Genomic DNA, 12,651 nt, shown 5'->3' with positions numbered 1-12,651 from the left:
TAGATTTTCGCCTCAAACTGTGAAAATGATTAATTGCTGATAAAATGATGTATATCACATTAGGGCTGAAATTATTTCATTGAATTCTTAAAATTAATTACGTTTAAAAACCCTTAAGGTAAACACCTCAGATTGAATGTTGTGTTTATTGTTATATAACTGCATACTCTTCAGCCGTATTTTATTGTTTTTTTTTTAAACATTCCTGCGTTTCACAGAAGACAATAATCGTAGCCACACTACCTGCTTCCGAATACATCCAGAGCAATGGGTAAAGACCAGAAGACATAACATAAACAGTGGAAAAAAAAGCTCCAAGATTTCCAGAAATTTCTAATGTATCAAAACGCAGGTAAGCAATCATCTTCAATGGATAACCAGTCGGATGTGGATGGAAATTGTATGAGGAGCCATTGTAATCTTAAAGCAGCATTAACCTCAGTGAGAGTATTTTATACTTGAGCAATAAATATGTTCACCATCAAGAATCATGATTAAAAAAACAGAGGTACTGATGGAATAATTATTCAATATTGACTGGTTCTAATCCAGAATGGTAGATCTAGATTAGGTTGGAAGGTCTGAGCATCTTCATGAACAGACCATCATTTTGAAAATGGAAACATATCCTTTAGGGATTCTAGATTAGATTTCCACCCTGGAATATCATAAAAGATATTTTCGGACCTCATACTGAATTAATGATGGAAAAGTAGTTTTTAAATGACAAAGGAATCAACAGACAACACTTAAAGACATGGTTTCTACTTCCTCTGTCTCTATAAAAAATTTGCAGAATCCAGTAACTCATAAAGAGAGAAACTTGTAATTTGGTGCGGCAAGCAACCTGACACCCCATCTCTGGGCATAAATAAGTTTATTAAGCCCGTTTCTGTAACGCTTTATTTTACAGTACATCAATAACCATGTAATAACCTGGTAATAAAATAGCAAGTTACACTATATTACTAGGTAACAAGAAAAACTTTATGGAGAATGTTACAACGTACTGTGCTTCAAATTTTAGGTGGACAAGGTAAAGTCAGACTTCTTAGATTTCAAACTGTTATTACCAGGTAACTCATATTAATTTCATAGACAGCAATAAATGAATGTGTTATCTGTTAAAATGCAGTTTATTACTTGGTATATAACAGAAAACCAAATTTATAAGACAGCAATCTTCTTAACTAGACTCTTATTTATATGTAACTTGAGTTCAGTTTTATATTTGTAGGTGGTGGCCAATAATAGAGAATGTTATATGGTAACCTAAATGTTACATAGTCAGATACAATTGTAATAATTACTTGGAGGTTATTATTTTGAAATCATATACCTTAATCTTGGGGTAATTACCCAATAAAGGTTTTCTTCTTACCAAGTACTATAGTGCGACATGCTATTGTTATTACCATGTTATTACATTGTTATTGAAGTACTGTAAAAGAAAGCATTACCAAAGTTTAGTATGAAAGCGAATCGTGTCTAATATTTGGAGAAAACAATTCTATGTCTAAATGTGATGCATCTGAACATAAATGGATTTGAGTGTCACATGTGGTTATATCTGATATGCCAGTTAATCAAGAAAAAAATCAAGTACTCTAATACTAAAGTATGAAAGCTGCAGGGATGTATTACATTATTGCAATAATTTCTCATTTTTATCCACCCGATTTTATTTCGTCCCCATGCTGGAGTGGTTTAAGTCTCTATATATAATGCAGCGGACGGGGTTTTAAATACCAAGTGTCAAGCAGGGCATCCAGCATTAAAACTATTCCATGTTTGTAAGTTATAATGATTTGCTGCGGTGAACCCTCTATGTGGGAACAGTTGAGAGAACACAAACAATCTGCATGAGTTTATTTATTCGTAAAAGGTTTTAAGAAATTCTGCATTTTGTGACAAATTGAAAATCCATCACATTCCATGTCAGACAGAGGTTACAAGCTCATAAAAATAAACAAAGTACCTTTGCTGGAAGACCTTCAGCCTCCCTGCTCTCTGGTGAGAGTCTGGCTCTCTTGTAGTTGAAAAAAAAAATCTCAGCGTGGTAGAAAATACTGCATTGTTGCCAACAGCTAATTACTAATTTGTGCTCCCTTTAGTTTTGCTTCGTTTAATTTCAATGCAAAATAAAATATATAAGGAATAAATGTTTGTATTATTTATTATTTTGAGAACAACATGAATCACTATCATTAAAAGCTTGGGATGTTAAAAACACCAAAAGGCTCCACCATGAGTCATTAAGCAGGTGATGAAAACTAAATCAAAAATTTAAAAAAATTATCTGATGTACTGTGGAAACCCAGATGATTGTCAGTAATGTAAAGAAAAAAAATACATAAGGAAAATGCAGCAGTTCTGTATTTATTAACACAAAAAAAGCTGAAGCAAATAGGTGGCCGGACCAAATAGAAGATATAGAAGTTTTTGTTCTGTGTCTCTGGGCGTAGGTTTGCACAGGGACCATAGGGACATGTCCCTACCCAAATCTTGGACCAACCTACTTGTCCCTACCAACAATTACATGTGAATAACATGTTTATAATGTACAATACAGCGTTGTTGCAACAGTAGAGGAGCTCTTGATGGAGAATATTGACAGATTAAAACATGTTTTATCTAAAATGCTAATTTCTTATTTACTTATTTTTTGCAATTTTGGTATAATTCCTGCTCTAAGTGGGTCGCTTTGTAAGCTAAAGACATGTTTAAGAGTCTCTATACTCCAGTTAACGATTAATTGATTACTAAATTTGTTGACATTATTTCATTATTTTAATTGATTAATCCAATGAATTGTTTCAGCCCTGAATAAAACACATGAAATGAGTTAAACAGAGTAACTACATCCTAGATGTACAACTTGTAGAGTGAAGTTAATATATAATAATGCTCAGTGTCAGTTCCTCTTCTAGTTCCAGGGCACATGTAAATACAATACATTTATTTGGCAGCCCTTGAATCTATTATTTCGCTTTGTTTGATGATACATAGAGAACATTTAAAAGAGTGGGTTTTACCTCTATTTACTTCTGCACAATTCTATATCTTCAGAATAAAAAAAGGATAAATCATATAATAAACATATTTAGACTATTAAATAGGCACAGATTTACCTACTGTCTTAGTCACTGGTAATTTCAAATGCAATCCTTTTCAAAGTGGAAAAAAGTCCTAATTCCTCATCAGCCAGTTAAGTTTCAGTCATTGATAAACAGCATCTAGTGTGTGTAGTGCTTATAAAATTTGTAGAAATACTGCTTTTCTCTTTAAACGAAATACACCATGATTTTCTCATGCATATTTTTGTATAGAGCCAATGACATCAGACCAATAGTGTCCCTACCAAAGTTGAAATCAAACCTACGCCCCTGATATGGGATGTATGTTAAAAAGCATTTGGAAATCATCTGAAGCATGAGGTACAACCACTGTCCGTTTAAATGAGGGAGGCTTCTTTGTTTAAAAACAACTGAACCTTAAAGAACAGAAGTCAGATCCCAGGTTTTGAGATTTAATGATGGGGTTAACGACTTTTGATCCAGCAGAAATGAGAGGTGAGCGAGAATCTAGAAACTGGATTAAAGGACCTGCAAGCGATTGAAACGGAGGCGATTAAAGAGACTAAAACATGAGTTTGTTTGCGCCTCTTTAGAACACAACCATCCATACCTCACCTCCATATTTCCACTGTCTCTGTCCATCTCCTCCTCATCATCATCATCATCATCATCACAGCAGCGCTCAGCCTCAGATTCATCAGCGCACCTGCAGGCTGAGGTCAAACATGACTCTGTGGGACCTCCTCTCCAACCTTCCATCTGCTGCAGTGAGCGCTAAACTAACCAGAGAGCGATCCGATCCTGCCTCATTTCACACACATGATAAAGATGATAGTCTGGCTTTACAACACTCAAATGGAGCAGCTCCGTTCATTTTTTAATTGAGAGCGCGCATAGTGAACGCGATGTGACCGAAACCACTACAACTGGTCCTGAAGCGCAGATGCGTAACCAAGACGCGCTGCAAACCAACACTGAAAACTACATTTCTATCAGGGAAAGAGTTCATATGGAGAGCTGTGGGGAGCCCGGCGTCTGCAGAGGAATGGGACTGAGGTCCCTTTGAGCCCCGAGGTGGATGCACTCAGTCCCCATCCAGAAACTAAGTAAGGAGCAGCAAGACGCGCGGATGAGAGCTCAGACTCACCCTCTGCTGCTGTCCTGCTCACCAGCAGGGCGACCACTGCGATAATCCCAAATATAGTCCGCAGATCCATGGCGAAGCGGCGGGGAGGCTGCAGAGATACTGATGGTTCTCCTCTCCTCTCCTCTCCAGCTCCGACTGAGATCTCCTCTGATCCAGCTGGAGGAGGACAGCAGAGAGGGAAGAGAGATGGACAGGGAGAGAGAAAGAGAGAGAGGGAGAGAGAGGGGGTGAGACGCCTCCTCCTTCAACCCAGAGCTTTGCAGGACTGCGCCGGTTCACTGCAAAATAATCCACTTTAATTCACTTCTAACAGTTTGGAGCTTAGACAGCCCACTGAGGGAATGACGCATGGCACATCTAAAAAACTTTCTCTTTCGGTTAAAGTTAGATAGATATTCCTAGGTTTGGCATTTCCATATCAATTACCACTAGAGCAACAACGTTTCTACAAAACCAGCACCCCACTGGAATAACAGAAAGGTGAACTGAGTGATATAGAGTCATATTTATCTCAAAAATATGAGGTTCCGTTTGTGTCAAAAATAAGCAGATGTAAAATGTCTAGGTGTTGTGCTGTTGTTGCATATGTAATATCTGCATAATGTTTAAGTTGCAGATGTATTTATTGCATATGCAGTGTTGGGCATGTTACTTTGAAAAAGTAATTAGTTATAGTTACTAGTTACTTCTCCTAAAAAGTAACTGAGTTAGTAACTGAGTTACTCCACAATAAAAGTAACTAGTTAGTAGTCAAAGTAACTATTGCGTTACTTTTGCGAGAGTATGAAATTAATAACTGGGGATGTCTAATTCTGAAATCCTGTGTTTGAGTTGTTATAGATACTGCAACATGTAGCTATATCTATCTATCCATCCATCCATCCATCCATATTTCTCACTTTCTCCATATAGGCTGATGATCGTTCACGCTCTCTGTAGTTCCCCTGTGGCGCGAGCACAGAGCGACTGTTACGCGCCTTTAGCGAGCATGCGCATTTCCTGTCGCAACATATTCTCATTATCAGTTCGTATGAAATCGTACGAAAAGTTATGCACACTATTTTGTTTTGGACGTTTTTCCTCAAAAAACCCGATCAGTGCGCATGCGCTGGCAGACAGAAAAAAAAAGCAGATCCGCGGACGGACGTAAAACTGGGAAAAACAGTGCAATAATCACTTCTTCATGTCTCTAACTACATTGCTTGCTGTTTTATATCTTAGGGTTAGGGTCAGGGTTAGGGCTAATTGTTTTTTTTTATTCTATGTTCTTGAATGGTGCATCAGATGCGATTGCGCATACGACGAAAAAAACGTACGAAATTACGGTGCATAATTTTTCGTACGATTTCATACGAACTCATAATCAGAATACACTGCTTGTCGCTTGCGCAGTGTATCGTGTCGCGGCGCTGTGCGGAGATGCAGGGGAAACCGTATCTGATGGGGAAACGCAGCTCGACGTAACACCATTATTTCCATCTGGAAAGCGCTGTTTTGCTGCTGGAGTCCTCGTCACTCTCCATCCTCCCCTCTCTCATGACGCGCGCACAAGTCCTATCATGAAAAAAGGTTAATTGTGCGACCTGAGTAACGTGCAGTAACGTGGTGTCGGCAATGGTAACTGCGTTATAGTTACAGTAAGAGCAATAATTTTGATTACTCGTTAAGGTAGCGCCGTTTCTTTCAACGCCGTTACTCCCATCACTGTGCATATGTAGATTCTGCATGTCTATGTTGTATATTGCATATGTCTATGTTCCATACATAGATTTTGCATATGTCTATGTTGCATATGTAGATGTTGCCTCACTGTAATCTTGCTAGTCTGCTTGTCTGAAACATCCGTTATTGGTTAGTGCCTTTGCTCTCAGCTGTTGGTCCATGTCGTTGCTTCTTGTCGTTGGTCTTTGATGCCTGTTCCCCTCGCCATTACAAACAATGGAAGTAGATTTTTTTTTCGTTAGAAATTACTGAAAGGTTATCTTTGCATTATCAATAGTTACAAAATTTTTAAAATTGGGCGGAACCCGTATTTACTTTAGGTATTAATTAGGACAGCAAAGGATGAAGGAGGGGGCGTTGGGGTGAATTTGCTCACATTGGCAGGATTCAAAGTGCTTTATATGGTATAGTGTCTGGTCACCGGGGTTTTTCAATCGCAGCTCAACTAACCGAATAATTTTTCCGCCACTAAGTACATTCGTAATCACGGATGTTTCAGACATGCAGACTGGCAAGATTACAGTACAGCGATGCAACATGGACATATGCAAAATAAACATATGCAACATAGGCATATGCAGTATAGACATATTCAGCAAATACATGTGCAACTCATATGCAGACAACGCATATGCAACTACAGCACAACATCTAGACATTATACATCTACTTATTTTTGATACAAACGGAGCCTCATACAAAAAGTGGCACCTCTTTGTGCTTTTGTCCTCTATGCAGAGCCTGCTTCTATGATGACCCAGGGACCATCTGCAAATTGCAACAACGAAAATAAAAAGATGGAATATAAATTCAATTGCTTCACCAATGACGTGTAGTTTAATCAAAATCACCTATATGATCTTATGTTCTGGTGATTTATTGGTAAGGACATGCCAAATCTGGGAATATATTTACCTAAGTAAACTTTCTATGATTCACAAATCGAATTTACCGAACTAGGGAAGGTTTATTATTGATGTTGTTGTAAATAATGCAGCTGTAAACAGGTGCACTGGAAAGAAATGAATTCTAGATAAGTCATTTTTTCTTTTAAAAAAAGTGCATTTGTTCTTGTATTGAGGTAAAAGACAGATTTTACTAATGAAACAAGACAATTTACATTTAAAATAAAAAAAACACAATTGCATTTTCTTATTTCAAGTACATATTATATAGTTATCTCATATTACAAGTAAAAATAGTCAAGCCATTGGCAAACTATCTAATTTACCTGCTCAAATCAAGTGTAAATACACTTTAAGAATCTTTTAGACGTTTTGAGAGTTGAGTTTAGAGAAACAAATTCCCCTTCCTGTTGAATCTTTTCATGCTTATCTCTTACAACTAGTGTTGCACCGATACCGATACCAGTATCGGACGGGGTGCCGATACTGCCCTAAAATGGTGGTATCGGTATCGGCAAGTACCAACCAATAGGGCACAGATACCATTTTGAGAGCCATAAGTTTATTCAACTATTGTCGCCCACTCCAGGTAGGCAATAAAAACTTTTTATTTGTATTATCCAGTAGAACTTTTTATCAAAAAGTTCTAATGGACTCACTTCGTATTAGATTTTTTCCTGCTTCACAAAGGTAAGCAGCAGCTTGACAAAGCCATGATGGCAATTATTTTACATTATAATGGTATCGGTATCGGCCGATACTGCACAGCCAGGTATCGGGTATCGGTATCGGGGCCAAAAAATGGCATCGGCGCAACACTACTTACAACATGGCCTAATCAGGTTATTCAAAGAAAAAGAAAGAGTGGTGATGCACATCCATATATTATATCTGTCAAGGTTCTCCCCTTTTGGTAATCTTTGGCATATTTTCCATTATATTCAAGCAGTCTTTATACTCTCTGTCACCCCTTGTGCTTATTTTTTCCCCCCTTGGCTTCCCTCTAGTTAGTTTCACTCACACTTGCTCCTTATTCAGCTCATTAGTCCATCCTTTGTTCTGTTCCCCTTATATACTCCACCTCTGCAGTCACTCAGTGCTGGTTCATTGCTGTTGTTCCTTTGTCTCTGGCTTCCCACGTGAGTTTTTCCTGATGCTTTCTGGTTTGTTGGTTTTTAGGATTTTGGATTTTTGGTTGTCTGCCTCTTTTTTTCATTAAAACTACAAGATTCCCCTCTGCATTCTGGTCCTCAACCAACCTGATAGAATGTCTATCAACTGCTCTGAGGGCTACAAAAGAGGGAGCAGTCAGGGGATTATCACTCAAATATATTAAATGTAAAAATGATCTTAAAATCTTTTATCTTGTACAGTTGTAAGGTCACATTAAGGGAAGGATGTTTGATTTTAATTTAGCTTTCAGTCTTCATTAAGTCGCACATTGAATCTATTACAGTCAATCTGATTAACCTGAAACAAAGTTCAGAGATTTTATATATGTATCAAATTTAAAGCTTTATTTGCGAAGGATGGCCAAAGTACCAGAATCTTACGTTACAAATCATACATATCGGAGAGAGGCGTGATGAAGTATTTCCCAGACTCCTGATGGAGGACTCTCATGGATGCTAACCTTTCTGGATTACATTCTCCCAAAGTGTTAAAGGCTGATCATACTGTATGCAAGTTGAGATCCTTAGTAATTTGGTTTTGATGTCTGCTTAATGTATTTTTTCAAAATATTTTTTTTTTTATATATTTATCATTATCTAAACAATACATTGTCTAAGTTGGAGGATAAATATAAAGAAAAAGACTAATCTCCACATGATGTAAATTATATCCATAACCGTGAGCTCATAGTTATTTATACAGAATTAGGTTTGGAGTAATCCTTAAATTTTGTCTATGTGCATTCTGTGATTGGAAGTAAGTTTTTATCATTTAATCCAGTCAAAGTCCTGACTTGAAACTCTAGAGGGAGCTATAGATAAGGGTGATGGCAATGAGGCCTTCCAACCTTAAAGATTTGGAGCTCATCATCAAAGAACAATGGTCAAAATATTGGTGGAAGTAATTAAAAAAGCATATTCTGAAATCATAAGAGTTTGATTGCTGTAATGCCGATAAATATTTTCCCAATAACTCTTGAAGTATTCATAACATAATTTCAGACAAGTCATAGTTTTATAAAACATATAAAAAAGCAAACCAACTGTTTAATTTCAAAACCCTGTTTCTTTTTGAAGTGTACTATTAAGATTCCTGCCTTAATTCCCTTATAGAGAAATAATTTAACAAACGTCAGTGTTGAATCAGAACTGGACATACAGTGAATGTCAGTCCCTTTACATAATTAAACAAGGTGATTCAGTTACCTACAGTATTTTATACAAGCTAATGATTGATAAAATACATACATTTTACAAGCCAAACAATTGTCGGTTTTCTTTATGCTGATATTTATTAATTTTTATGAATGAATGAAGTTTATTATTTATTTATTTTAGGTTTTTATTGTCATTTCACTGTCACAGTGCAGAGTATCGGAATGAACTCTTTGCATTTAACCCATCCCCTTCAGGGGGAGCAGTGGGCTGCCATTGTGCAGCACGGGAGCAGTGTGGGGTTAAGGGTCTTTGCTCAGGGATCCAGAGTGCCAGTCTGTGGGAGTGGGGCTTGAACTCAGAAACTCTGGATTCCAAGCGCACTGCCTTAACCATTTTATTGATCTCACATTGGAGAAATTTAGCTCTGCATTTAAGCCATTCCCTTGGGGAGCAGTGGGCTGCCATCATGGGGCGCCCAGCGGGCACTGAGGGGTTAAGGCTGGTTTATGCTCAGAAACCAGGTCGTCTGCGTGTTTGTCACACTTCCTCACTGCCTCGGCTGTATCTAGACCCAAAGCTAGTTCGTAATTGTCCCTCTTGCGTTGTGGCGTGGAATAACAGTGCAGACCACGCTTCAGTATTGGGCAGAAACCAAAAATATCTGCATCATACCTCCAACAAGCTCACTGTGACAAACTGTAACCAGCCCTTTAAGGGTCTTGCTCAGGGAGCCAGAGTCGCAGTGGGTTTCAAACTCACAACCCCAGGATTCTATGCCCTGACCACTAGGTCTACTCCCCCCCCCCGCCNCTGTAATGCCGATAAATATTTTCCCAATAACTCTTGAAGTATTCATAACATAATTTCAGACAAGTCATAGTTTTATAAAACATATAAAAAAGCAAACCAACTGTTTAATTTCAAAACCCTGTTTCTTTTTGAAGTGTACTATTAAGATTCCTGCCTTAATTCCCTTATAGAGAAATAATTTAACAAACGTCAGTGTTGAATCAGAACTGGACATACAGTGAATGTCAGTCCCTTTACATAATTAAACAAGGTGATTCAGTTACCTACAGTATTTTATACAAGCTAATGATTGATAAAATACATACATTTTACAAGCCAAACAATTGTCGGTTTTCTTTATGCTGATATTTATTAATTTTTATGAATGAATGAAGTTTATTATTTATTTATTTTAGGTTTTTATTGTCATTTCACTGTCACAGTGCAGAGCATCGGAATGAACTCTCAGCATTTAACCCATCCCCTTCAGGTGGAGCAGTGGGCTGCCATTGTGCAGCGCGGGAGCAGTGTGGGGTTAAGGGTCTTTGCTCAGGGATCCAGAGTGGCAGTCTGTGGGAGTGGGGCTTGAACTCAGAAACTCTTGATTCCAAGCGCACTGCCTTAACCAAAAATATCTGCATCATACCTCCGACAAGCTCACTGCGACAAACCAGAGTGGCAGTGGGTTTCAAACTCACAACCCCAGGATTCTATGCCCTGACCACCAGGTTTGTTGTTTGTTTTTATTTTTTTTAAGGGGTTTGTGGGGGGGCAACAGGAGTTCTAAAATTTTCCAGTATTTGCTGTTCTATTTTCCTTTGTTGAATCCTCCTGGTTATAGAATATTTCAAGCTGTTTTCTTTAGAATTTGAATCTAAACAAAACAAATGCAACCTTCTGGAAAAGCTTGCCATTACTTCCCATCCATATATGACAAAATGGAAATGCAAAGTATTTGGTCTCTTTTTGACACCAAACTGAAGCAGATTGACTCTTTGCCGATCAATTTCAGGAAAGACTCCAGGACCAACACTGGTTCTCTTCATGGGATCGGCTCCACGGCTCAGCGGCTCAAAGCTACACCTGCCTGCCAAACATCAAGCCTTCCCCTGAAAGTTCCTGAGTACCGTCCTCTGGACGTCTTCGTTGGGGCAGCAGAAGATCAGGGCTCGGCTTCTTGGAGCGAAAACGAGGAAATCTGTGAGCTGTGCATCAAGCTCAAGGAATTTGAGCTGTGTGAAATGATGCAGGACTTAAAGCAGCAAAGACCCAATGCAGTAAGTAGATGGTAATTAGAGGCAAGTTTAAAGAAATTGACACAGACTGTATATCATTTCAATTTGGAGCAGCAGGAGTTCATTAAAAAGGCTGGTGTACAGTTTTAGTTCAAAGATTCGCTATGTGAGCAAGGAGGGACATTTTCTGGGCTGTAAGTTAAACAATTTCTGTGACAACTGCAAACAAACTAGGAGGGTTTTTATGTTTTCTGTTTAATCATTTTACTGTGTTTTATTGACTATTCATACAAGATATTTAATATTTTGTATGAATAGTCAATTTAATAATTTAATAATTTTAATATTAATATTAAAAACATGGTTGTGTTTTCAAAACAAAAGAAAAGAAATATAAGAAAATGAACATTCTATAGAAACATGGATAAGAAAAAAGTGAAATGCAAAATGCTAGACATCATGAAAATATTCTTTTTCAATATAATTTATAGCAAGTTATATTGTTATTTTTATCTTTCAGATACATTTTCCTGACACATCAAGACGCATCAAATTAACTCCTGAAGACAAGAAGATGAAAAACGTTTGAGAAAATCACTTATTAAAGTTATTATTCATTTTGCAAACAATCCAACCATCTCTAACCTCTTCATTAAAACAAATTTACTGCAGTTAAAGCTCATCAGATCATGCTGTGAAAATTAAATACTAAAAAATTTATTTCGAATGTGACGCATGTTACAAAGTTAGAACTTAAATGCATGTTCAGGTCACATTTTTTAAATAATAACATTTGCAGAAGGCTTTCGGCATCCATAACAGAAGTGTGTAATTATAACTGCCAAAGAAATGAACAAAATATAATTTATTGCATCATTTATTTACAGGGAAGAACAAATTAAAAACTGGAGCAATTTATTGTACAAGGAATAAGAAGGTGCCTGGAAACCCCATTATGTGTCTCAGACGAGTGGTCTCTGTGCTGCTGTTCACTAATCTGTGGAGTTAATCTGTTATCTGCGTTTGGCAGATTTCTACATCACTGTTTTGCGTTCTTCTTTAAAATGCTTACAAGAATGAGACACAAAGAAAACTGCAGAAAGTTGGATCAAGAAAATATGAGAACAAACTTCCTTTTAACATTTAAGATTTAAAATGAATAAAGCAGAAGGGAATAAAAGATTTAATTTGTTTTATTTCATTTAGCTGGTTTTCAGTACAACACTTTGTGTGTTTGGAAAACATTATTTTTATAATACAAGCGTTGATGAGGATTTGAAAATATGTTTTAGGTCAATAAAATGCTAAAGTCTTGAGTTTATTCATTATACCACAGTGAATTATTCCAGGGAATCATGTGCGGCATTCAGACAAAAACAAAAGACTTGGAGGACTCTAGCACCAAGCTTAGACTGTGTTATTCTTATATCTATATATCTAAATATA

The 12,651-nt window shown here is 37.2% G+C and overlaps 1 protein-coding gene across 1 annotated transcript in view; it reads right to left on the bottom strand.

Annotated features, from left to right (window-relative positions):
• Positions 1 to 4,404, bottom strand: part of LOC107092295 (contactin-associated protein-like 4) — a 199,202-nt gene extending 194,798 nt beyond the window's left edge. The window contains exon 1 of the mRNA XM_015386681.1: positions 4,225 to 4,404. Within this exon, the coding sequence (XP_015242167.1) occupies positions 4,225 to 4,294 (70 nt within the window). The 5' untranslated portion in view covers positions 4,295 to 4,404. The remainder of the gene's footprint in view (positions 1 to 4,224) is intronic.
• Between the last annotated feature and the right edge of the window lie 8,247 nt (positions 4,405 to 12,651).

This window comes from Cyprinodon variegatus, unplaced genomic scaffold, assembly GCF_000732505.1.
Source record: "Cyprinodon variegatus isolate N-32 unplaced genomic scaffold, C_variegatus-1.0 Scaffold17, whole genome shotgun sequence".
NCBI classification, from domain to species: domain Eukaryota; kingdom Metazoa; phylum Chordata; class Actinopteri; order Cyprinodontiformes; family Cyprinodontidae; genus Cyprinodon; species Cyprinodon variegatus.
Note: the sequence above shows the minus strand (reverse complement) of the source record. Positions and strands in the feature narration are given on the sequence as shown.